The sequence below is a fragment of the Alternaria viburni genome, assembly GCF_023758015.1.
Source record: "Alternaria viburni strain BMP 2772 chromosome Unknown scaffold_20, whole genome shotgun sequence".
Lineage (NCBI taxonomy): Eukaryota > Fungi > Ascomycota > Dothideomycetes > Pleosporales > Pleosporaceae > Alternaria > Alternaria viburni.
The window spans coordinates 211,780-236,522 of record NW_026055789.1 but is presented as its reverse complement, the minus strand read 5'-3'; the positions used below and the strand labels follow the sequence as shown (position 1 = coordinate 236,522).

The 24,743-nt window shown below is 54.4% G+C and overlaps 10 protein-coding genes across 10 annotated transcripts; 5 read left to right on the top strand and 5 right to left on the bottom strand.

Annotated features, from left to right (window-relative positions):
- Positions 1-317: 317 nt before the first annotated feature.
- J4E79_008428 (uncharacterized protein) lies at positions 318-4,121 on the top strand (the record flags this gene model as incomplete). The annotated part of the gene is made up of 3 exons (XM_049357285.1): positions 318-2,878; positions 2,928-3,534; positions 3,582-4,121. The coding sequence occupies 3 exons, from the start codon at positions 318-320 to the stop codon at positions 4,119-4,121; spliced, it is 3,708 nt and encodes a 1,235-aa protein (XP_049208183.1).
- Positions 4,122-4,444: 323 nt separating this feature from the next.
- Positions 4,445-5,303, top strand: J4E79_008427 (uncharacterized protein; the record flags this gene model as incomplete). Its single annotated transcript, XM_049357284.1, has 2 exons — positions 4,445-4,827; positions 4,874-5,303. The coding sequence occupies 2 exons, from the start codon at positions 4,445-4,447 to the stop codon at positions 5,301-5,303; spliced, it is 813 nt and encodes a 270-aa protein (XP_049208182.1).
- A 1,156-nt stretch (positions 5,304-6,459) lies between these two features.
- Positions 6,460-7,764, top strand: J4E79_008426 (uncharacterized protein; the record flags this gene model as incomplete). The annotated part of the gene is made up of 8 exons (XM_049357283.1): positions 6,460-6,471; positions 6,578-6,585; positions 6,638-6,684; positions 6,737-6,756; positions 6,813-6,824; positions 6,909-7,183; positions 7,243-7,330; positions 7,384-7,764. 8 exons carry the CDS (start codon positions 6,460-6,462, stop codon positions 7,762-7,764), a joined length of 843 nt encoding a protein of 280 aa, XP_049208181.1.
- An 870-nt stretch (positions 7,765-8,634) lies between these two features.
- J4E79_008425 (uncharacterized protein) lies at positions 8,635-8,990 on the top strand (the record flags this gene model as incomplete). Its single annotated transcript, XM_049357282.1, has 2 exons — positions 8,635-8,959; positions 8,980-8,990. 2 exons carry the CDS (start codon positions 8,635-8,637, stop codon positions 8,988-8,990), a joined length of 336 nt encoding a protein of 111 aa, XP_049208180.1.
- A 3,483-nt stretch (positions 8,991-12,473) lies between these two features.
- Positions 12,474-14,014, bottom strand: J4E79_008424 (uncharacterized protein; the record flags this gene model as incomplete). Its single annotated transcript, XM_049357281.1, has 2 exons — positions 12,474-13,346; positions 13,520-14,014. The coding sequence occupies 2 exons, from the start codon at positions 14,012-14,014 to the stop codon at positions 12,474-12,476; spliced, it is 1,368 nt and encodes a 455-aa protein (XP_049208179.1).
- Positions 14,015-14,791: 777 nt separating this feature from the next.
- J4E79_008423 (uncharacterized protein) lies at positions 14,792-17,946 on the bottom strand (the record flags this gene model as incomplete). Its single annotated transcript, XM_049357280.1, has 5 exons — positions 14,792-15,630; positions 15,677-16,791; positions 16,884-17,332; positions 17,469-17,777; positions 17,827-17,946. 5 exons carry the CDS (start codon positions 17,944-17,946, stop codon positions 14,792-14,794), a joined length of 2,832 nt encoding a protein of 943 aa, XP_049208178.1.
- Positions 17,947-18,439: 493 nt separating this feature from the next.
- Positions 18,440-19,653, bottom strand: J4E79_008422 (uncharacterized protein; the record flags this gene model as incomplete). The annotated part of the gene is made up of 2 exons (XM_049357279.1): positions 18,440-19,270; positions 19,321-19,653. 2 exons carry the CDS (start codon positions 19,651-19,653, stop codon positions 18,440-18,442), a joined length of 1,164 nt encoding a protein of 387 aa, XP_049208177.1.
- A 275-nt stretch (positions 19,654-19,928) lies between these two features.
- On the bottom strand, positions 19,929-20,799 carry J4E79_008421 (uncharacterized protein; the record flags this gene model as incomplete). The annotated part of the gene is made up of 3 exons (XM_049357278.1): positions 19,929-20,386; positions 20,442-20,675; positions 20,730-20,799. 3 exons carry the CDS (start codon positions 20,797-20,799, stop codon positions 19,929-19,931), a joined length of 762 nt encoding a protein of 253 aa, XP_049208176.1.
- A 307-nt stretch (positions 20,800-21,106) lies between these two features.
- J4E79_008420 (uncharacterized protein) lies at positions 21,107-22,012 on the top strand (the record flags this gene model as incomplete). Its single annotated transcript, XM_049357277.1, has 2 exons — positions 21,107-21,129; positions 21,193-22,012. 2 exons carry the CDS (start codon positions 21,107-21,109, stop codon positions 22,010-22,012), a joined length of 843 nt encoding a protein of 280 aa, XP_049208175.1.
- A 294-nt stretch (positions 22,013-22,306) lies between these two features.
- On the bottom strand, positions 22,307-23,467 carry IDH1 (isocitrate dehydrogenase (NAD(+)) idh1; the record flags this gene model as incomplete). Its single annotated transcript, XM_049357276.1, has 3 exons — positions 22,307-22,391; positions 22,441-23,344; positions 23,395-23,467. The coding sequence occupies 3 exons, from the start codon at positions 23,465-23,467 to the stop codon at positions 22,307-22,309; spliced, it is 1,062 nt and encodes a 353-aa protein (XP_049208174.1).
- Between the last annotated feature and the right edge of the window lie 1,276 nt (positions 23,468-24,743).

Below are 24,743 nucleotides of genomic sequence, written 5' to 3'. Positions count from 1 at the left end.
CCGCTGCAGCCCAACTCTTGGAGGGCCATGTAGGAAAGGCTACGTAAGTCAGCAGCATCGCGTAGAGACTGCATAAAACCTGAGGGCCCAGCGCATGGCATGTTCATGTACAGTTGATGCACCCCGTCGCCCGGCAGCGTCATATCGAGCCTCGAGCGACTACCCCACCCCGCGCAGCCATCCACACCACCGTGTTGCCCTGCGCACGTCGAGCTATCCGCACCCGTAGCCAAAAATAAGTCGCCGCCTGCCATCGCCGGCGATCCAGGCACCGCTGCTGCAACGACACCGAAGCGCATATCCTGCACTCGCCCACCATGGACGGCCGCAAGCAGGGCCGCCCGGACGAGGAGCTGTTCCTGCGATACGACAACAACAGCAACCCGGACACGCCCATCATTCCCACCGTCGGGCCCCTGAGGATACAGAAGGGTCGCGATGGCAAGAGCCCGCCGCCGCGAACAGACTCGGCGGGCAGCTCGAGCCAGCCCGCCTTCTCGCGCCCTCCTCCCATGCCCTCGTTCCCCGCGCCGCCCACCAGCCCGCCCAACGCCCCTCTGCCCTACCCCGACAGCGACCGCCCGCCCACGCTCAGCACAGGCAGATACACTCCGCTCAGCGAGAGGGAGCGCCGCGCGCGAACAGCCACACCCCCTGACGGCGCAGACGGACCGCGGCGAGGCTCCAATGCGACAGGACCGAGTCCCACCTCGCCCAGCCAGCGCGCCCGCTTCGACGCCAACGACCCAAACCGACCCACGATAAGCGGCTATGGCGCGCGGAATCCAGACGGCTCCATCCAGCCCTCGAGACTGGCGGAGCGCAGAGGGACAGCCCCGAAACCGCTCCCAGACTCGCCAGGCCCAGAGGCGCCCGACAAGGAGGGCTTGTTCCAGAAGGCACCGCAGAGGAAGGGCAGCGAAGACGTGGGGGCCAGCAACCCATACCCCGAGTACCACCAGCAGTACTTTCCCCCGCCCGCTGCAGGTCCCAGTGCGGCCCCGGCTGCGCCCGCTGCGCCAGTCGTATACACAGGCCCCAACCAGAATGAGCCGGTACTCAAGGTGCCTACGCCCATGGACGTCAACCGCATGAGCTCCACCGCATCGACGTCAACAGTGAGGGCACAGAGAGGCTCACCTCCGCCCCCGGAGACGCCCATCATCCCTCCCTCTGGCGGTGGCATAGAAGCGCGCTTTGCCGCAGCTGGCATTGCAGGAACCTCTACACTCACCAACCTCCAAGCGCAGAGTGCCCAGAATGCGGCAGCTGCTCAGCGCAACCAGATATATGCCAATCAGCAGCCCAGGCCGGGTCTCTCAACACCACAGCCGAGCCAACAGCCGGCGAGGAGACCATGGACGCCGACCGAGCAGCCTGGAGGCAATCCACATGGTCCACCGGCCGTATACCAGGGCATGGATCAAGTGCCTCCCTCGAGCACTCCCCCACAAGGCCCCCTTCCGCAGGCACCGAACACTCGCTTTTCGCCGCCTCCTACCAACGTGAACGTACCTCCAGAACACCCTCTGAACCACGAGATGGGACGGATGAACTTGAACGAGGAACCCCCTCCAGCCTACTCGAGTATAACAACCCCGCCAACAGGCCAAGCCCACAGCTATCCCAACGAAAAGGGACAGCAGCCAGCTGCCCAAGGAGTTGGTTTCTCAGACCCTAACCAAGGCCATCCGGCATTCGCAAATGACCCGCGTCCACAAGCTGGACCATCACAACCTGCGGCGGTCATCGCACCAACGCCGACGCAAAACCAATTCCCTCCTCAAATACAAACCACCCAACCCGCACACACACCAAGTCCAGCTCCAGGACCCGGTCCGGCCTCTCCTCCACCGCTTCCTGAAGGCTGGATAGCACATCTGGACCCTAGTTCTGGCCAGTATTACTACATCCATCTTCCAACCCAGTCTACGCAGTGGGAGTTCCCCAAGGGTCCAACACCTCTGAACCTAAATGAGCCCATGTCTCCTACCGGTACATTCGTTGGCGGTCCTCTGGCATCCCCGTCGTTTGGCAAGGCCCCCATCGCATCGCCTGGCTTTGCTCCACAGACAGCCACTTTCCCCGGAGACTTTGGCATGGCGCCGCTTGCGACACCAACCACTACCGGCTTCACTGGGCCGCCTCCAGTTGCTGGTGTAGACCAATACAAGGTTGCTCCTACCAACGGTGTCTACTTTGGGCCTTACCTCAGATACACCAACATGGACATCGAGCGAGGTCTATGGCTAGGTTCGATACTGCTCATTACAAACACTCCTCATCCGCCGACTATCCACATCCATCAGAGTGCAGATCTGTCACCAAATCCGCGACAACTGAAGGCCAATCCCATCTATACACATCAGACGTGGATCTTTTACCGATACGACATTGATCTGAGAATGGAAGATGAGCACGCTGCGAAATGGACTTACGCCATCACCTCGCACCTGGGCTGCACTCGCTTCGAGTTTCTGGTCGCAGGCCGAAACGAGACCAGCTGGCGGTTTATTGCTCATTCTGGCAATGACTTCGCGCTGAACGTCAACGCTAATGAGAGAGCGAGGCTTGGTGGTGTAGGCCTGATGTGGAAGGATATCCTACAGAAGAATGCCGAGTGTGGCGGTTTCCACGTACAACTTGGGTTGGGTGGTCAAATATACGCCGACCGGTTATGGAAAGAACTTCCTTTACTCAAGCAGTGGACCGCGACAAGTGGTAAAGAGGCCCGAAAGAACGCGCCATGGACTGCCAAACATGAAGAAGATGTGTGCCATGCATACTTCCACTACTACACAAGCCACTTTGACCAGCCACACTTGCGAGAGGCATTTGCACAGATACCTCACATTCTTGCTCTCGATGACCATGACATGTAAGTTCAATCCGTGTGTGAAACAGCAAGCAACCCTAACATTACCCAGATTTGATGGTTTCGGATCATACCCTGAATATATGCAGTTCTCGAACATGTTCAAGAACATTGGAAGACTGGGTATTGAGATGTACCTGCTCTTCCAGCACCACACAACATTAGAAATTCTCCGAAACGTCAACAACGACATGGACCTTTTCACTATAACGGGCACAGGCTGGCACTTCATCAAGTATCTGGGTCCTTGCGTTACAGTTGTTGGCCCCGATTGTCGTTCTGAGCGCAACCCGCATCAGGTAATGGCAGGACCGACATATCAAGGTATCTTCCCGAAGGTTGCGACTTTACCGCCGAGCGTTCAGCACTGCATTTGGATGGTTCCTGTTCCCATTGTATACCCTCGCCTGGAGTCAGTTGAGCATCTTGCTCACTCCATGGCTACTGGCAAGAAGGCTGTCACGGGTACATTCAACATGCTTGGAAAGGTGACAGCTGGAGTCGCTGGTGTCGTCGGTGCTAAGAGTGTGGTCGGCGATGGCTTCAACTCTGTCAAGAAAGCTATTGGCAAGTCAGGTCTGATGAGCGGAGTTCTGAGTCCCTTTGGCGAGATCGATTTGCTTGATGAGCTGAGAGACCAATGGACGCACGATTCAAAGGTTGGTGATGCCCATCTACCGTCAAAGTATCTGCTAACATATTGGAGGATCTCGAACGAACCTACTTGATACGAACACTCCAAGGTATCGCACACAACAAGTCGCTACGAATGACGTTCTTCTCTGGTGCGGTCGACTGCTGCGGCGCTGGCCTCGTCCATGACCCATCGAGACCCCAAGATCACAAGACAATGTACCAGATCATCTCATCGTCAGTGGTAAATGGGCCACCTGGAAGCTACGTGCTGCGACTCCTTCACAACAACCGTGCTCTCTACGTACCACAGAACGGACACCGCAGCAATAACCAACCCAGCGACACGAAGGAAGACATGATGGAGATTTTCACGCAAGACGTGAACGGACAACCTCGAGAACACAAGAGGCTGATGGGTCGACGAAACTACGTCGCTTGTGTCATCTACGATCCGGAGATTGTCAACGGGACGTTTGGTCAGGCTGTCCCTGGACATGGCAGTGGCAAGTTGAGTTTGGCGGTTGATTTCATGGTGCAGAACGATGGCGGATACAGTGCGCCGATGAAGTACGGGCCTGTCATCGTCCCCAGTCTGGAGTACGGTAGATAGACGGACGGCCGACATTTTTGTTTTCTTCTGTTCCAAAGGCGAAATGCATAGCAAGCGTTGTATATGCTTTCTGGGATGTATGTTTGGGCGAACTCTTTCAATATGATATCAAGCAACAATAAAGGCATTTCCACGCATGTTTTGCAGATCGATCGAGCCACTGCGATTAAGTGTTTAAGACAGTCCCCTCCGCTGACAGCTCTGCATGGCGCTGGGAGGTGGAATGGTTTGCCGAATTCGGCAATGACATGTGCAGGGCTTGGCTACCCGCGGCCTTTGAATTCTCGACGGCGAGACAGGACAGAAACTACACCACCCACACAATGACAGTTCCTGCGATACAGGCGACGGCGATACCGCGATTTCTTCTGCCGCAACTATCATGGCCCGCGCGGGTGTCACGGCCGGCTGCGCTGGGCGCACTGGAACAAAGTCGGCATAGATGCAGTGTAGCTTCCGAACGTCGCGCTGCCTTTCCGAAGCCATTGTCACGAACAACAATCCAGTGGCCAAAAACATCACCACAATATGCAAGCGGCTATGCGTCTGCCCTGGAGCTACGGCGCAACTTCAGCGCGACTGCACGACAATCCAAGGACCATCACTTCGACACGCTCAAGTTTGTGCAGCGACTGAAGGAGGAGGGGTTCACAGAAGAGCAAGCCGAGGGCATGATGAGGGTCCTCAGCGACGTAATTGAGGAGAGGTTAGTTTAGACACGACTACTCAAGATCTGCAATTGACATGTACAGCATACAAAACCTCACGCGCACCATGGTCCTCCGCGAAGACCAGGAGAAAGCCACCTACACGCAGAAAGTCGACTTTGCCAAACTCCGCTCCGAACTCATGACGGCCGACTCGACTGAATCAAGTCTGACGCGCGCATCGCACGAGCGCCTCACAAACGAGCTCGCAAAGCTGAACTCGCGCTTACGGGACGAGATACAACGGACACAGGCATCAGTACGGCTAGACTTGAACCTGGAGAAGGGACGCATAAGGGAGGAGGCAAACGTGCAGGAGCTCAAGCTGAAGGAGACCGAGACGAGGATCGAGCAGGAGACGGCGCAGCTGCGGGAGAGGCTCGAGGCGGTCAAGTTCTCCACGCTGCAGTGGCTCATGGGTGTGTGTACGGGTACGGCGGCGTTGATGTTGGGTGTCTGGCGGTTGTTAATGTGAGGCACGATGCGACTGCTTGTATGGAGATATGTTGGGTCAGACGCGGACAGCCTCAGAGCGCAAGTGCACACGGCCATGTTTCTGCGCCGCACCATATATGTGCAACAGTGCCTGTCAATGCAGTTTACGGCTGCAACGGATCAAGGGCTCCGTGCACGACGAAAGTGATGCCGAGACGGCAATGGTTGGTTTTAGATAAGATAGTGTGGCGTGCATATGCAAGCACGCGGGAACAACGTTGTCCGTGTCGAGCACTGAATACAAACGGCTGCCTTGGTATTCAGGCAAATTCACGAGCTGCGCGCTGATATTGAGAGGGCTGCAGCCCGCCTATGAGGCCATGTGGATACAGACGCCCGGTCGCCTAGCCGGCCTGGCGCCTCAGATCAGCCACATGTGACACGGGAGGCTAACGCTCTGGCATTTGGCCGTGGTCGTGGTACTTCACCGCAACGTCACACGAATCATGGCGCAGAGACGTCGCAGCGCAACAGCTTGCGGCCAGGTTTTCTAGCTGTTTCCAAGCGGCACTGATTGGCCCCCACCTGGACATGGGACGGCAGTCTAGGAATCAGCCTCTTGCTGGCGGCCGCGCTTCAGAGCCCGACTGGTGTGACGGCTCGACGGCTGCTCGACGACGTTACAGGCCGTCTGGCGTAAGATGAGGGCAGGACGGTGCCATAGCACGTGTCGCGAGCCAGGTCCGGCGCCTGGTAGTCCTGAAGCCTGAAGGGGCCGGTGAAAGGACAGACCCTGGAGCTGCTCACGTGCCCATGTACCCCTCATTGCCAGCTTGCACCAAGATAGGCGTACATGGCGGCGCAACAGCAGGGCGGTAGGGCGCTTTGAGACTGAGGGTTTGGAGATGGCAGAGGGTGTGTGCCAGCGCGCAAACGGGGCAGCAGATCATGTGAAGGGCAGCGCAGGCGCCAATTGGGGGAAGGCGCAGTCGAGGTGGTGTTGTTCGCTCAGCGTCTGTGCACGGGTCGTTCTTAGGGCAGACGCTCGCTTCCTCAAAACAACTTCGATCCTCTTCTGCCCGTTGATCCACACAAACACCTCAACAACTCCGCCCACCGTCTATCCTTCCATACGCACCTGCACCACCCCCCACAGTCCCCCGACTACCACAAACCCCCCCAACTCAACCATCACAATGGCGACTGAGGTACGTCGTGCTGATTCTGCCCCATCCCCCCGCTACTGTCCCCGGCGGGATGCCCCTCTGAGCCCCGATAATCCCCAAGCAAGCAACGCAGGCTAACCGTCCGCAGCGTGAGAGGTACGAGACAGCTGCCCGAGACGGCGCCCGCCAGTAATTGACGTCGCAATAGCAAGACTTTCCTCGCCCGGCTGTGCGAACAGGCTGAGCGTTACGATGGTAAGTCTCCGCGCGCTCCCTCCGCTGGCCGCGCAAGCTAACAGTCGTGCAGAGATGGTTACCTACATGAAGGTCAGTTTGCCCGTCCGTCGCTGCTCACCCCAACTCACATGCTGATTGTTTCGCAGGAAGTCGCCAAGGTATGCCCGACCGCATCCGCTCCTAAACGAGCAGGCGCCCGCCACAGCGCAGGCTCCCATCAGCGCCCGGCTAACGCAGCATAGGTCGCCGGTGAGCTCACCGTTGACGAGCGCAACCTTCTGTCTGTCGCCTACAAGAACGTTGTCGGCACCCGACGCGCGTCGTGGCGCATCATTTCGTCCATCGAGCAGAAGGAGGAGTCCAAGGGCTCTGAGAAGCACGTCGGCACCATCCGCGACTACCGCCAGAAGATCGAGACCGAGCTTGAGCAGGTCTGCCAGGATGTCCTCAACGTCCTCGACGACTCTCTCATCCCCAAGGCCGAGTCTGGCGAGTCCAAGGTCTTCTACCACAAGATGTGCGTCCACACCGCTTTCTCCGCTGTTTTCATTGCAAACAGGGCTAACACCGGCACAGGAAGGGCGACTACCACCGCTACCTTGCCGAATTCGCTTCCGGCGAGAAGCGCAAGGTCGCTGCGACCGCTGCACACGAGGCTTACAAGGTATGACGCAATGGCTACCCAGCAACATGAAACCATCTAATCCCGCAACACAGACGGCCACCGATGTCGCCCAGACTGAGCTCACACCCACCCACCCCATCCGTCTCGGCCTTGCGCTGAACTTCTCGGTCTTCTACTACGAGATCTTGAACTCACCGGACCGTGCTTGCCACCTTGCCAAGCAGGCCTTCGACGACGCCATCGCTGAGCTCGACTCTCTGTCCGAGGAGTCCTACCGCGACAGCACCCTCATCATGCAGCTCCTCCGTGACAACCTCACTCTCTGGACGTCATCAGACGGCAACGAGGGCGAGGCCGCCGCCACCACCGACGCACCCAAGGAGGAGGCCAAGACCACTGAGGACGCACCCGCTGCATCCGAGCCCAAGGCCGAGGAGCAGCCTCCTGCTGCCGCCCCTGCCCCCGCCGCTTAAGCACACTCTCCCTCTCTCGACCTTGTGTATCCTCAGCCGTCGTCATCTGTTCTCGAATAGACGAAGGAGGCCGGCAGCGAGTGTCCTACGGAGTTGTACGTGTTCTGTGTGATTTCAAAAATTGGCTTTGGCAGCAAGCGGTTCGGTACGGTCGAATTCCCCATGACTGAATGTATTTCCCTTTACTCTCCTATTGCCAGCGCTGTCCCATCGAGCACGCAGCGTGCTGGGGTCGCGTTCCGCACACGACTCTAGTACTTCTGAGCTCTTCCTCATGAGAGTCTTGGGCTGCTACCGGCGAGATAGGGCTGCGTTCGGTACGTCGGATGCTACCCTCAATTCCCCCATGTTTTCGTTTTGGCAGCACATAAACACCTCGATCCTATGCCGACAGAGATGTTTGACATCCTTTTGGTGATTCTGGGAGTCAGGACATCAGTTTCGATGGCCGGTAGAGCAGTACGCAAAGCTCTGGAGGGCTTAATGTCATCATACTGCACTCTTAGCTAGCCAAAGGAATCGCTACTTCAATCTTGCACTCTTATGCCGTGATATCACTTAAAACTCGAGGCGCGTCCATTCTGACTCACTGCAACGTGCATATATGTCGTCGATCTGGACTCTGATCGGTCCTTTTCCATGTGCCAGACCCCGTGGGATGAACCGCCCCACCACTTGGAGCCGAGCGACCTCCCCGCCCAACTTTTCCGTTTCTCATGTCGCGTCGCGTATGGCAAAAGTTCCGAACCAGCCCTCCAAGGGCGAGCGGCGCTCATAATTCCCTGCAAAGAATTTCATTCCCTAGAGCCCTATTGCTACCAACCGCACGACCCATCTAAACCACAAACCGCCGCGCAAAGTCAGAAAACCATGGCCTACACCAAGAACTACTACCACATCCTGCAGCTGCCCGCGCCAGGCTGGACCTCGAAACAGCAGACCAATCCAGCAGAGCTCCGCCGAGCGTACAAACTCGCCCTGCTAGCCGCGCATCCAGATAAAGCCAGCGCCGTCGCCGCCACGACCACGACCACGAACGAAACGAAGACGAAGACGAAACCCGCATACACAGTCGACGACGTCAAAGAAGCCTACACAACCCTCGCAAACGCAGCCTCAAAATCCGAATACGATAATTGGTTCTTGCGACATGGCGATGGGCTGATCACGACGACGACGACGACGGGCAAGGAGGGTGCGAGGGGGGAAGTGCAGTTGTCGAGTGATTTTGTGCTTGGGCTTGAAATGCTTGATTTGGAGGATTTTGAGATGTGGGAGGGGGGTGATGTGGATACATCTGCGTCTATGGGTGCGCAAGGAGGACAAGGGGCAGAAGGGCAGACGACGTGGACGCGAGCGTGTCGGTGTGGTGCAGATAAGGGGTTTAGTATACTAGAAGAGGAGTTGGAGGATGCGGAGGAGAGGGGCGAGAAGGAGGTGTTGGTTGGGTGTGTGGGGTGTAGTTTGTGGGTTAGAGTTGGGTTTGAGGTTGAGGTTGAGGGTGGGTGATGGGAGTCGGCAGAGAGTGTATCACTGCGGTATTGGCGATGTCGTTGAGATGGTGTATGACTTTGTCGACTGTCCACCCTTTTGGCCATTATGCTGTCTTCGAGGCTTATTTTGGGCACGATGGCTTGCGCGACTGCTAAAGCGCCAAAGAGACATGCTGGGTCTGATCTTGTCATCCAGCGCATTTGACAGTCATGGCCCCGGGGCACGCACCGGTTCCTTCAGTCCGATGTCTGATTGATGTGATTACACTAGATTATTGAAGCATGTAGTTGGAAGTACTACTACATGCTTCAATAGTCTAGTGTAATCACATCAATCAGACATCGGACTTTGGCGTGTACGTAACGCTGCTTTGCCTTTGGGGGAAGACAGTGGGGAAGATCTGTGGAGGGAGGTTTGCTGGATCATGGCATATTCCGAACCGAGAAGAGACTCGGGAAAAAGGAAGGATGGCATGTGGTCCGAGTCCCCCTTTCGAGCCTGCTGGAAGAGACATACATGCGGTTAGCAAGGCGGTAGTCCATGTGAACTCATGATTACGGTGCTTTAATGAGCACATATTACGAAAAGCCCAACATCACATAGATGCCGCAATGTGATATCTCTGTCTGTTAGGGATGGCACATAGAGGGAAACCATCAACCCAGTGAAGCGGAGAGTTTGACCTGAGCCGGAGGGGGCATCAGTTTATTCATCTATTCTGAGAAGGTAAAAAAGCCACTGGGTAAGAAATTCTCGGTATAGTGACATGTATAAATGAGAGACATGTGATACAGCCGAATCGGGGCTGTACCAGTAATTGAGACATCCCCCCCACGCTGGTTATTATTGAATAGACAGAAACTCCACCAACGCCAGTCAAACCAGAGCCAATGCAGCTCACTTTGATCACATCTTCGACTGTGTCGCCAGCATCGCCTTGAGCTCATCGACCTGCTTCTGCAACGCAGCCTTGTCCGCCTCAAGCTGCGCTTCCGACGTCTCATGCGACTTAGGCTTGGGCCTATGAACATTCGGTCCGATCAAGTCGCCCTTGCCGTCAAGTTCCATGCCGTTTTTCGTCAGCATCTTTCTGACCTCTATCTCCAGTTCCGCAAACGTGTTGACATGCGGGATCCCATATCTCTCACACGTTATCTGAACGTTGTCCCATTTATGGTACCGGTCGTCACAGCAAACCACCACCTTTTTGGATTTAGCGAACAGACCCAACTCGAGCAGAGAGACTGGGCTGTTGGTGTCGACATCGAAGAAGAAGCAAATGACGTCTGCTTGATCTTGCGCGTCCAGTTCCCAATCGATTTGTGCTCGCATTCCTGTAAGTTTATTACGATCGGGAACGCGAGCCATGGCTGGATCCCAATCCTTGTTCGGTCGTCGTGGATCGCACACGGTGATGGGTAGGTCCGAAAGTAGCTCTGCCATGAGCGACTGCCACTTGACCGCTTTACCCATCTCTATACTACCAGCGGTAAAGACGTTGAATCTTTGGTATGGAGGCGGATTCACGGCATTAAAACCTGGAGTCGAGTTCTTAGGGGTAGAGTGCACCCAATCTTTGTGTCGTGGCGGTGTTGGCAACTTTGGAAGCTGGGCATCCCCAATCTTTTCTCTTCCCATGAAATCTTTTTCAGGCTTGTTTTCCTTAGTCGACTCGCTGTTGGTAGTCTTGTTCTTATCTTGGGACTTCTCGGGCATCTCGGACATGATTGAGCTCTTCGTTAACTGGCTTGTCAACTGCTGCAGTCGGTTTTTGGCGGTGAAAACTCCGGAATTGGTAGGGAAAGTAGCTGCTCGGGCTGTAGGGGTGTAGGAAGAAGGCTGATGGAAAGTGTGGGAGCTGGAAATGCAAGTCAATTCCGTGGTTCTTATGCTTTTAGGTGGGGTCTAGTCATACCGGGCCAATGACATAGCTTGGACCCTTGAGGCCGGTATGTCTGGGGTCTCGGGGCAGTCGTGGAACGATGCAAACGGAATCGCACACGGATACTGTTGGCAACGCAATCGACTCAGATGTTGTTTGTGATACGAAACTGTGACTGGAATGATGGGGACAGATACTTCACAATGCGCATCGCTTTGTCCTCTTTATTTGCGCTTCATTGACGCTGCCTGGATGTTTGGCGCCTGGGATCCACAAGGTTGAGGCGCAGACCCCAACAGGGCGGCTGACGGTTCGCATGGCGGTAATTCATGCCATACACTGCACGCGCGCGATTCTTCACACACCGACTTCTTCAGTCTAGGATATTGCTCATACATTGGATCGGTATCGGGGCAGTGCCGCTGGTGTCTCGTTCGTTCTCTTTGTGGCGTCTGCGGCAAGGCTGTCTGAGGCTGCCATTCAAGGCAGTTACCCGGACCACGCGAAGCAATCGTGTTAGTCACACAGCTACACACTAGTTTATTGAGTAAGTGATCTGGTGATGTTGGTATTGGTGTACGAGGTCACTGACTTGGCCGGCAGAGTTATCGCGATGAGTAGATGGCAGTCACCGCTAAGGCTGAAGCTCACATAAGGGCGCGAAGAGGCTGGAGCACGTTAATCACATTAGCACCGAGTAATACCTTCCCCACATAAAGAATGTGGATCACGCCTTGACGCCCGCGTTAAGAGAAGCCCTAGTCATAAGAGGAACCCGGTGTGGCGATGCAGTCACAGGTGCAACATCACATCAGGATCAACCATGGAGTCAAAAAGGGCCTAATTATCGCCTAGCGCACGGGATGCTGACTGACAACGATCGACAGACTCAAAAGCCCATATGAACAGTCAAACCACGTCTGCCTACGATTTCCAGCGACGCCCAAACAAGAAAGAAATGAACATGCCAATCCCCGAGCACTTGCATAGTGCATCTCCAATTTCTGACCGGAACAGACAAGAAAGCACCTTGTACACAGAAAAAACTGAACATCTACCTCCCAGAAGTCTACATTGCTGTAGGCAATGTGTAAACTTCAACTCTTATACTAATGTAGACAGTAGAGCACCTGTTCAATTTTTTCTTTCTATGACGTGCAAGAAAGATAGAACACGGGTAACATTCGACAAAACCTGGTTCCTGCGGCCTCAAATCTCGGCCTAATGCACCAATCTCACCAACGTTGTCTCCCCATCCAAGGTCTCACTCTGACCGGTCTCACCTCCGACGTTTTGGCAGGAGATCATGGAGGAATTTCTTGCTCTCGTCCTTCTAGGCGACAAGGTTGCTCATGAGCGGGTTTTCGTGCTTCTTTCCCCTCAACGTCAAGGTAGGGGTACCATGACCTCTCGCAGTGTCTGCCGGTGTGCTGCCATGGCCAGCCGGCTTGCGTGCCGCCACTTGATTCGCCAATTGGGTCTGGTTGTGGTCCTCCGGCTTATCCATGATCTGGAAACAGAGGGAAGTGTCTGCAGTAGTCATAGTACAGAGACACTTGATGCCCACGAACTTGACAGGAACCGGCTCAGCTTGTACCCCATGCAGTTTCTTCATCGACTTCCGAAGGGTTTGGAGGTCGAAGCTGGACCTGGAAGCGGCCGGCGGCGCAGCCTGAGAACGTGACTGAGTAGGATCGTGGAGGTTGCTCATCGATCGACTAGATCGCAGGTCCTTCAAAGTGGGTGCACCACCACCGCGCTTTTTTGGGAACTTGGGGAGCGTAGGTAGACGTTCTAGGAGCGACTTCTTCGGTGTCTTCTTGAACTCGACTGGGACTCTCCGTGCGCGCCACGATCGACCACAGCCTTCGCAGACGACGCCAAATCGTATAGCCCTGGCGCTGTCCTCAGACAAATGGATCACCTCCGGGTCGTTCATCGGTTGGAACTGTTTGACCAGAACCCGAGGAGACCGTTGTGGCCGGGTTGGCGCAGGATAATTGGCAGGATGTTCCTCCAGTTTGCACTTAGCACACGATCGGTGGGTACATTCGCAGCTCAGAACGTGGAGTGGGTGGAGGATATGTGGTTGAACGTAGACCTTGTGGCGACGGTTACACTTGCAACAGCGCCACTTGCCGCTCGAATGCCCCTTGGGTCTCAGGTTTATATCTCCGGTGAGATCGTACATCGCTGTTTGAAACGTCTGTCAACCTGTTAGCACGCATAGAAAGATGTCTCAGTACCGCGTTGCCAAAGTATAGCAAGGGGGCTACATGTAGTAGAGTGTCTCAGAACCGCGTTGCCAAAGCATAGCAAGGGAGTTACATACTAGTAATAAGTTAGCAAGATATCTTGAGAGCTATTCGTGGCGACTACTTTACCCTCGGGAGAGACGTAGTGGCTGTTGGGGTCGGGCCTGACGGGTTTGGATTTGGGTTTGCGATTGGGGTCGGCAAGTTCCCAAGCCCATTTCCTTCTCTCATCCTCCGTCATGTTTGATAAGTCCGTCCCTATTTTCCGTGGGCCGCCAGGATCTGCGAGTGAATCTGTACGTTCAGGAAGCGCGTTCTTGTTGCGTCCATCTGGTTGGTGATCTGACGATGAGGACGGTAGAGCGCTGAGGCCAGAACCGTGACTTGGCAACGAGGATGTCGGGCAGTCTGTGCCTTCAGGGAGCGGGCCAATGAAGGGCTCATCTGGATGTTCGCCAGAGGCAGAACCGTGAGCTGACGATGAGGAAGCCGCCGAGTCGGAGTTCGTACGTTCACCCAGCTCGTCGTCGGTGTGATCTACTGACTGGTTGCCAGAGGTAGAACCGGGTCCCGACAGCGAATTTGTCCAAGGCGTTTTCCCCGTGGGATTGGAGGCCATGGCGAAGAGCTTGCGTGGTGTAGACAGCGAGGGATGTGCAGAAGCAAGCGGCGAGAGTGCAACGAAGTGGAGGAAAACGAAAAGCCAAGTGGGCGGTGATAATGAGACTCCGAAGCAATCCTCGGTGAATAGCGGAAGAGTAACGATGGCGGAGCTAAAAATGAGGTGAACGCGAGTGAGTTGGGTTATGCGAATACAGCGTTTGCGTTTGCACACGGGAGCCTGGAGAGTTCACGAGGTGAGCTGCATTTTAAACAAGCAGCGCTAGCACTTGGATCTGACGTAGATTGGAAAGAGTATTGTAAGTGACAGTCGCTGCTCAGAATTGAGTGTGAAGGTGCGAGGATGCGCAGTGTGTCCTCCCTCATTTAGCTGTGAAGTGCAGGAAAGCAGCAGTATTGAGTCAAGAGCAACGTAAAATACAGCAATCTCAATGCGACGCAACTCAGGCGCACACCCGACTGTTCAATCATATCTAACATTTCACTGAGATGTATCAGTCGCCATTCATTGCCATAATCTCTTCGCAGGCAAGTGGAGGAAAGTATTAGTCTCACGCCAACCTAAGACAAAGCTAAATACCCCGGAGTCTCTAGGGCTACGTTGACGTTGGGTCACCTACATTACAAGTTTTTGTCTTACTGTAGTCTGCAGACCTGTTCAGTTTTTTCCTTGTCTGAGGTGGTCTGATAATCGAGCTAGAATATCCTCGCAGAACCTCGCCTGAGGAGGCCGGCATGCGGGATGATAAGCGAGATGTATTTGTAATCTGCCCGTCTACTTCAGTTTAACCTGTAGCACACCCCTCCATGCCTGTAATGCGCTATCAACATATTCAGTTGCGTAGAAGTCAACATCGTCGTCACTCAGCACATGCTTCAGTGCCTCGCCCGTCTTGCCCCACCGTACCTGCGCCTTAATCGCAGCACGACCTCTCTGTTCGATGAGATTGATGTAGCTATGCGCCACATCTCGTACCGCCTCGAAACAACTCTTCGTCTCAGTTTCCATGTCATTGACCCAGTTCTTTGGCAACTTGGCCTTCATGCGGTGGGTCTTCGCATTGATGACCTTCTCGCGTAGGTGTTCGATCAACTTGATGAGTGCGCGCAGGACTTCGAACTTGGTATAGCAGGACATTAGCATATTCTCGTGGAACATGGTGGGTTCGTCTTCGGGTTTTTGGTGCGTGGCGCCAGGCATACGCAGTTTCTCCATTGCACGTCGCATCGTGGAAACCTCCAGCAGAAGTGCTTCCAGCGCCCCAGGAAGCGCCTCGAAGGAAAGTTCTGGCAAGGTCATCGTCCTAACGATGAGATTGATTGCCTCCCATGTGTCCTCAACTTGGTATTCCGCAAGCGTCATGTCAGGCTCAGTCTCCCAGGCATGATCCGGAGGCATGGCAACTTGGTGTATCCATTTGCCCTGGAACTCCAACACCTGTGTCTCTCTATAGAGAAATCTACTGCTCGCGTCCCAGATATCAAGGCTCTTGGCCAGCCAATGAACTTCAGGAAGGCCGTTGGGCATGATGTATGAAAGTGGTCCAGGATGCTGACTGTGCTCGTAGTTGGGGAATATGGTCCTATCCACGACATCCTTGATATTCCGGTAGCCTGCATGGATTAGCCAGTTTCCAGGTTCGAAACGAGTGCAACATACTACTTGAGTCGATAACAGGAATGTTATCGATCGGTTCACCCTTGAGTCGTGCTATGCGACGGCTCTCTGTGTTGCATATGTGCTTTGTCAAGCTCGACTTGAAATCCCGTTTCGCGGCCAAGAGTTCCATAGCTTGATCCCATGGAAGCGACTGGAGATCAGAACATACTGCCTCATTAAGCTTGCGTTCCATCCTCTCCATTGTCCCGACAGCTTTTCCTAGTTCCTCTTCGGCTGAGAATCCTTGGTAGCCTTTGGCACCAAATGGATGTGTCAGTGAGATGCGTGACAGAACATATGGTGACAAAGTATGCACTAGCATCTCCTTGCATTTGGTGTGGCTGTACAACTGGAAAGCGGATTTCCCTAGACCGAGGTTTAGGTGCAGCCGTGCAGCAAGTAGTGCCAGCGGTCTGTTTTGCTTTTCTTTATCGCTCGCCACCAAATGGCGCGCTAACATTGCAGCTTGAAGGAGAACTCGTGAGTTTGGCGTATTTTCGAAGGGATGATCGGGCTCTTCGTTGCGCATAGCTTCTTGGTGAATCCAGAGGAGTGTGTATATTGCGACAAAACCTTCAGGCGACCTGGGTGTCCGTAACTGAGGGGCACGCAATGCGGCGATCAAAGGTACCTCCATGAGCCCTTGCCACCTTTGAGCAGATGGCGTCGAGAGTGATATCCAGAAAAGATAACACATCTTGAGACGATTGCCGCAATGAACAATCCAGTCTTGAGCCGGGTACTGATTCTGTGCCAACAACTTTCTCGCGTCTTCGTAGTGATTTTCCGCAAATTCCCAGAGCTCTCCTCGGTCCTTTGAGGTCATGCCGTCTAGGAATGGTCGAATATCTGCGTAACATGTGATAAGGTTCGCGTGGTTCTTCCAGTACGTCTTACATCCGGCCAGCATTGGAGTTCCTGGAGCGACATTCTGGCGAAGTGTCATGTACGCAAGTCTCAAGGGGCGGTCTTGGCTTTGGAACTCCTCCGGGTTGAAAGTACGACTTGTGATATCGGAGATCAGGCGAACAGCATCGTCAGCGGAGCGTGTTGCGTACGCGGCGGCTAATAAGGATGTCCAAATATCTTTCTTCCAGGCACAAGTCTCTCGAAGGCTAAGGACGTCAGCAAAATGTAGGGTTTGGAAGTCGCTCCAGCAACCCGCAGCCACTTTACGATCTTACACTTCGCCGCCAACTCAACATACCTTTCCTGCTGTGATGTAATGCGCTCAATGTACGCAAGACACTGGCTTTCAAGTAGAGACCATTCTTTGCTCTGCCGTGCAAGTCTAATCTTCATGCCCCACAAGTCACCCCGATGTTTCGTCATAAGGTCCTGGAGGGCTGCAGGCGGGTGGTTCCAGTGTTCGAACAGCTCGCTACACTTCGCTTGCCGCGCGAAGATCTCGCCCATAAAACGCAAGTCGCGTATATCCTTGAAAGCGATGGGGTCATCTGGAGCCGCCTCGTATGCTTGCTTCAAAAGTCTACGAGCCAGGTCGAATTGAAATCTGCTTTTCATCTCGCCCTGAGGAAGCCCACGCTGCTGTTCGGCTGCGAGTTGAATAGCGAGTGTTTGCGTGAAGTGGGCATGCTTTTTTGCAGGTGTTGATCCAGCGCCCTCCTTGGTTTCTTTACTGTAGTGAAAGACAGCCTGTCAAGCGTTAGTATCAAATCTAATATCACCCTGTTGTAGTCTTATATGGTAGCGAGAAGGCGCGCGAAGATGCGCATTCTCAAAGGTGTCGAGATACAATCAGGTCGTGGCCAGATGCCGGGTTCTTACGTACCAGGCGGAAGTCTTCCCAGCATTCCTCTGCCAATGCCACATTCGCTAGAGCAGACCAGAGATCTTGACGGTCTTCCTTGCGTCCCAAGGCTTTCGCAGCACGTTGCCAAACTTTGAGGTTCCCGTCGCCCACTCCGCTGATGTTTAGGTTATTGTCCTGATCTTTTCGCGTAGCGTCGGCTAAGATCTTATATAAGTAGGACAGCAGCCGAATGTCGTTCACCCCTGGCTGCTCCCAGGCCTGTTGTACCAAATTTGCTACATCGGTGTCCACATTGTTCAATGCAAGACATAACCGAGCTTTCCATGCCTGCTCGAAATTAGCCTGAGAATGAAATTTCCGATGTCGACTGACATACCAAGAGAAATGGGTTCTTGGGCGTCTTCTTGAGCGATTTTGATACGAACGAATCTGCGAACTTCGCTTTTGGGTAGTCGCGCTGAGCCTTACACAGCTTCTCCCAACTGTTGCAAGCCATGACAGCCGGCACCGAAGCGCGGCTTGATTTCGCAAAAATGGGAACGACCGATGAATGGCTAGTGATGCTCGATCAATATCAACAATGAGGTGATTGGCTGGTTGGAATTATTTGTCGTTGGCGGGGATGTGTAAGGGCGGGAAAAGATGATGTAGGCGTTCGGGCGGAAGTCGGAAGCGAGCGCCTCCGCTTTAGGTCCTCTCACCAAGCAACTGCACCTCTCACTTGCCCCCTGCCTAGATAATCAACACCTGCGCACGAACAAAAGCAGAAATACAAAGCGTTTGGTTAATTATAACCCCGCAGGTTGTTGCCATCATTTCATTGCAAATCACGTACTATCTCAAGCTCGGCAAGTTAAACCGGGAAAGCATCTCTTATAAAGAAACCCCCAAACGGGTCTGCAGCCTACATCAAGACGAAAGCATGCAAAGTAGACGACGTAAGGTCAACGTAGACTCCAGGGTGCACATCTCGCCACGAGACAAGCAGTCTAGTCAACCTCCATATCCATATCCTCATCTCCATCCACCTTCGCAACCGAACTAACACCCCGCTTCTCTACACGCCTCTTGAACTTATCCTTCATGTTTGCAGGCCGCGCGCTCAACACGCTCAAAGGCGAGCCGCTTCCAACCATGAGCTTACTCTGATCCACGTTTCCAACACCGGCCTTCTTAGCTGCCCTCCTGCGCTCCATACCCGCCTTGCGCTCCGCCGCCAATGACCTAGCAGTATCTCCGATCTCTATAAGATCCTGGTTCGCGCCCTTGACCATGTTGTAGGCGTTGCAGAAGTCGGCGTACTCAGGACCTTGGATGTCGTCGCTGAATGCTTTTTGGTCTACTTCGGTCCAGGTCTTGAATTCGTGCGCGAGGACGGCTGCTACGACTAGTTGCTGCAACATGCCGTCTTCGTCTTTGCAGATACGAGATGGGCTACCCAACGGGGCAAAGGTAGCGTTGATGGCGTCTTTGATCGCGGAGGGAGTTTCGTTGCGCACGTTAATGAAGAGCTGGACGAGCTTAGTGTGGGCAGCTGACTTCAGCGCGTCGTAGTCGAGCTCTTCAGCCAGAGCGTACATGTGGAGATGGAAGGTGTAGTCGTGGATGTCGACTAGAGCGGTCGTAGCGGCGGTGGGCGGGTTGACATCTGGAATAACAGTTGCGTGATAGAACTTGAAGTTCTTCTGAATGAGCTGCTTGCTACCGTCCCGGACGACCAGATAGTCCGATGTGTAGATGAAATTGACGATTCGGTCCATGAGGATAGGATGGAAGTGAGGCGGCAGGTTGACGAACTCTGGTGGGTTTGGAATTGTTGCCTGGTCGTGTTAGTCTCAATCATAGTAAATATCAAGACGGGAAAGCTTACACCACCAGGAAACAGTCCCTCCTGTAAAGCCTTCGGGCCGCCAATCAACATGACAGAATGTACTTTGAACTCCACACCAGCGGCGGTAATCAGATTGAAGTCGCGACCGATAGGCGTCTCAAGTAGGAATTGAACATGATTGGCCTGCAACTTCTTCGCAGCAGGTGGATGAGCGTAGGGTTTCTTGAAGACCTTGCACAAGAGATTGCGAGCGCTGCGCGTGTCGATCTTCTCTGGCTGGATAGACGCAGTCTCGCGCTGCAGCATCGGTATCTGGGGTACCTGGGGCACCGGAAGCACCTTGTACGTGCGTGAGGGATGTACGTCGTCCATCGCGAATGAAGGTGTAGGAATAGTAAGTCAGAGATCCCCAAAAGTGTCTTGTGACGCGAAGTTGAGGTGGGAAGTGGGGTGAGACAAAGTGAAGGCCTGTGGGTTGGCAAGTCGCGTGCGCTATATCGTTTGGCGCTTTTCACGACAATGGAGCGATTTTCGCAAAGTGAAAAGACACAAGTGCAGGCACGTAGGCAAACCGACCAGTCCGCAACAACCTTTTGCATGAAGCATCCACATTACTCGTACAATCATATCCCATAGAGACCCAGCTCTTAGAATGTCGGCCGCGTCCTCTCACCCTTCCACAAACCCATAACCTCTCCTGTCTCTCCAACCCACTCTCTGACGCCAGTGACGACAGCCTTTGCCATGCCTGCGTTTGTTCCACTTCTCGCCCTCCTCTTCCCTTCCATGCCGCTACTGGCTCCACCGACGCCAATGCCTGTTCCGGTTCCGGTTCCGTAAGATGCTGGTGCTGTCCCTGGCGTGATGTAGCTGCTACCATCTCCGGTCGCGTACTCCGAGCCCATCGAGGGGAGGACATTCTCGCCGGCAGACAAGGAGACGAACAAGGCGAAAGGGACTAGCCAGACGCAGAGGCCGAAGTAGGATGCGATTTCGGTGAAGGTAGGAATGTTGGCATCACGAGAGTAGGGATACGAGGAGTACGAGTTTGCCGGCGGAGCACTGAAGTGGCGGAACCACAGGTAGTGATTCGCAATCACAAGAGCTGGAGATGATGGTCAGCATTGCGCCAGTAGAGACTTCCAAGCATCATAGCATACCACAAGAGGCCAAGAAGAGTGGGTCCGTGAGCTTGACGATAGGGAATCGCCTTAGGTTCTGCGCATAGATGAAATGCGACCCGACACTCAATGCGCTGAGCCCAATTGGAAACCTATCGACTACGAGAAGGAGCGTTTGTATGCCAACGACGCCATAGATGAGCCGGTAGAGCAGTTTCTTCGCGAAGACGGTATGCTCTTCCACGAGTTCAGAAAGGTAGTACAGGCCGGAAGCTACGTTGCGTTAGCCCCATGAAGCCAAAGACCGAGAGCATCACAGCAAAGTACCTATCGCAAGCGTCAGGAACGCGAAGCCCAGGATAACGCCGACATATCCAAGCAGCGGTAATATCCACATGTTGACTTTTGGCACACTTCAGGGGAATGCGAAGAGAGATGAAGTGTGGAAGGCTGGAAGTTTGGCCGCGGCACGATGAGGTCAGTCCAAAGGTGGCATCAAGGCTAGCGGAGAAACCCGTGGACCCGCGCCAGAGTGTGGGGTCCAACTCCAAAAAGTCGTGCGAACTCTTGGCTGAAGGTGCGTCGAGCAACTGACAGACACGCTCGCTTCTGACAATCACTGCGCAAACAAGTTCCGTATTTCCACGCGATAAGAAGAGTGCTACAGTCAATTGTCCAACGATTCAGAGTTACCAACCGCAACCATGTCGCGCCCCGAAGACATCCTGTACGCAATTCTCCCAACACCACAAATCGCATAGCGAAGAACACAGTGCTTACACATATACAGACCACCCGACCTCTTCTACAATGACTCCGAATCGCGCAAATACACAACCTCCTCCCGTATCCAAAAGATCCAATCCACAATGACCCACCGCGCCCTCTCCCTCCTCGCGCTCACCTCGCCATCCATGATCCTCGACGTCGGCTGCGGCTCCGGTCTCAGCGGCGAGATCCTGTCGCATTCGGCTGAACAAGGCACACCCGGCGGCCCACACGTATGGATTGGTTTCGACATCAGCGCATCGATGCTGGGCGTTGCGCTGGAGAAAGAGGTAGAAGGGGATTTGCTGCTGGCAGATGCGGGGCAGGGTGTGCCATTTAGACCAGGAACTTTCGATGCAGCGATTAGCATTAGTGCGGTCCAATGGTTGTGCAATGCTGAGACGAGCGAGGAGAGTCCTGCGGGCAGGTTATCGAGGTTCTTCAACCAGCTTTATGCGAGTCTGAAGAGGGGAGGGAGGGCTGTTTGCCAGTTCTATCCTAAGAACGACGCGCAGAAGAAGATGGTGGCGCAGGCGGCGATCAAGGCTGGTTTCGGTGCAGGTCTTTTGGAGGACGATATGGGGACCAAGAGCGCGAAGACGTATCTTGTTCTGACCGTGGGTGGTGGCGCGCTGGATGGCGACATCACGGGCGTTGTGAGGGGTATGGACGGCGTCGACGTCGAAGATGCACGGAGAAAAGCCAAGGGCATGAAGAGGGGCGAGGAACGCAAGGGCAGCAAGGCGTACATCATGAAGAAGAAGGAGCAGATGGAGAGACAAGGAAAGGTCGTCAAGGCCTCGTCCAAGTACACTGGCAGGAAGAGGAGGATCCAATTCTAGATATACCCACATCACGATGACGATGTTACGCATAGCACGGAGTTCTGGGTCTGGCATTTTCACGAGGGTATAAGAATGGTCAATTCAATCATGCAGCATGCTATATACCACCTACAAGTACAGCTCTATTCACATTCCAGCTGGTAGTTGTACAAGTGCCATTGCGTCCAATCGTTAAGAAAATATGTTATTGCTCCATATCCTAGGTTAACCCAATGTGAGCCGAGGCCTAGATGTGACGGTATCATCGCGCTAGATCAAAGCTTAGCAAACACGAAGATCATGACGGCTAAATCATGCCTTCTCCATCTGGTTCAGGACTGCGCGCGTGAACTCGTGGGTGGTGGTGTTGCCTCCCATGTCGCGTGTGCGGGCGGTACTAGTCAATGTTAGTCACATGTCGCTCTTCATCTGAAATTTGAACTTACCCGTCAGCAATAACCTTGTAGACGGACTGCGAGATGCGGTTGGCGTGGTCATCGAGACCAATGTGACGGAGCATCATGGCGGCGGACAGGATCAGAGCAGTGGGGTTGGCCTGGTCCTTGCCCTTGATGTCGAGACCGACGTGACGGCATCCAGGCTCGAAAACGGCGACGTTGCGGCCCATGTTGCAACCGGGGACGATACCAGGACCACCAACGAGACCAGCACCGATGTTGGAAAGGATACCTCCGTACAAGTTGGGCATGACCATGACGTCGAATTGCTGGGGCCTTGAGACACACTGCATGGAGGCGTTGTCGACAATCATGTCGTTGGTCTCGAGAGTGGGGTAGTCCTCACCAACCCTCTTGACGGTGTTGCGGAACAGACCATCGGCGAGCTTCATGATGTTGGCCTTGTGGATGCAGGTAACCTTCTTGCGGTTGTTGGCGAGCGCAAAGGCGAACGCAAACTTGGCGATGCGCTCCGACTTCTCACGGGTGATGATCTTGAGCGACTCGACGACGCCGTTGACCGACTGGTGCTCGAGACCAGAGTATTCACCCTCGGTGTTCTCACGGATGATGCAGAAGTCGATGTCCTTGTGGCGCGTCTCGTAACCGGGGATGTTCTTGAGGAGGACGATGGAGGCGTAGATGTCGAGCTCTTGACGGAGAGCAACGTTGAAGGAACGGTGGCCGGAGCGCTCGACGGGCGTGTGGAGGATACCCTTGAGACCGAGCTTGTTGCGCTTGAGCGAAGCAATGGACTCGCGGAGGAGCTCCTCGGAGTGGACGTTGCCAGAGTCGACACCAGAGACGTCGACCTGCTCCCACTCAATGGGCACGTTGTCCGCCTTGAAGATCTCCTTGACCGACTCGGAGACCTCAGCACCGATACCGTCACCTGCGCATGTTCAGAATCTATGTCCATTTATAGGCGGCTATCGCGCATACCAGGAATCAGGGTAACGGTGTATTTGCCGCCGAACTTGGTGGGCTTGAAGATGTCTTGGGTGACCGTGGCCATTGCTGTCGCCGCGTTAGACTCTGCATTGTTGGATATCTTTCACGTGGTCTTCGTACAGCGGGTAGCCATGGCGGGTGCCCATCGGGAGGCAGGCTTCGCGCCCCGCAGGAGCGTCTGCACAGGCGCATTAGCACTCGAATTCCGACCGCGCCCGCCAATTGCGGGCGCATAGACATGCTCGTACCTGCGCTGTTCTTTGGGAGGTCCTCGACAACATGGTGGAGTTGCGGCGTTGGGCTGGTGGTGAGGGATTTGAGGTGGAGAGAAACAAGCTGAAGCTGCCGTCCCCCGAAAATGCATCCGAACCGAAGGAAGAAACCGCGCTTGGCGAATGACCACATCCGTCCTTCCGCCGCGGCTCGCTCTCTCTATTATCTCCGACGCAGGGCACAATGTCTTTCACTCGTTCCCATAAATGCTTCTTCTCGTTTTCGCAGCTTCTCTTCTCCGGATGAGTCTTTCCATTTTCACAGTCACCGCGCCTGCCTAATTCATCACGAGTCCGTTTGCATGTGATCGCCTGGGCTACGATTCGCACAGCACAAAGTATCTCATCCCACACCAAAATCATCTGATAGGTAGCCATGGAGGAGCTCACATCTATGGGTGAGTAGATTGTTTTGATCATCCCAGTAGCGAACAATGGCACCGTCAACACGAACTGCCCGCAGCATGCCCATTGCCCTTTCGTGTCGGGCCATAGCGATGGCAGGATCCACATATTTCTGTTAGAAAGCTTCAAGCCAGTCATAATCGTCGCCCTGAGAACAAGGAGTGATTCATGTGGAGTTGCTCCAGGACCTTGTATAGCATTTGGGCTCTTGATAGTGTGCTGCTCCGCAGAGCAGACTAGGTTTGGTGCGCTCTATAAGAATTCTACTCACATAAGCCGTCACGTTTGTCTGAGTATATGAGCGCTCCTAAGGTGACTCTCACTTATGCTTTGGCAGACGTGGCAGTCCCTGGCATCACAGCGTTTCTCTAGCATGTGTCACCCACCTGACTATTCTCACCTTCACCTCACCACTCTGCCGTCTTCATCAGGTCTCCCAATCTTTGAGACGCACCCTCTTCCTCTCTCTCCACCCCTTCCCATCTCGGATATCTTATATTATCTTCGGTCTCATACCAAGCTTTCTTCTCCAGGCTCACGTTGCCCCTAGTGGCCCAAAACAGCAGGCACGCGACTACCGAAGCCCCAAAGCGCCACAGTCGGCGGTGGAGGCGCTCATAGTTCCAGATATCCTCGACCCTCCGCACTATCAGTACTACTCAT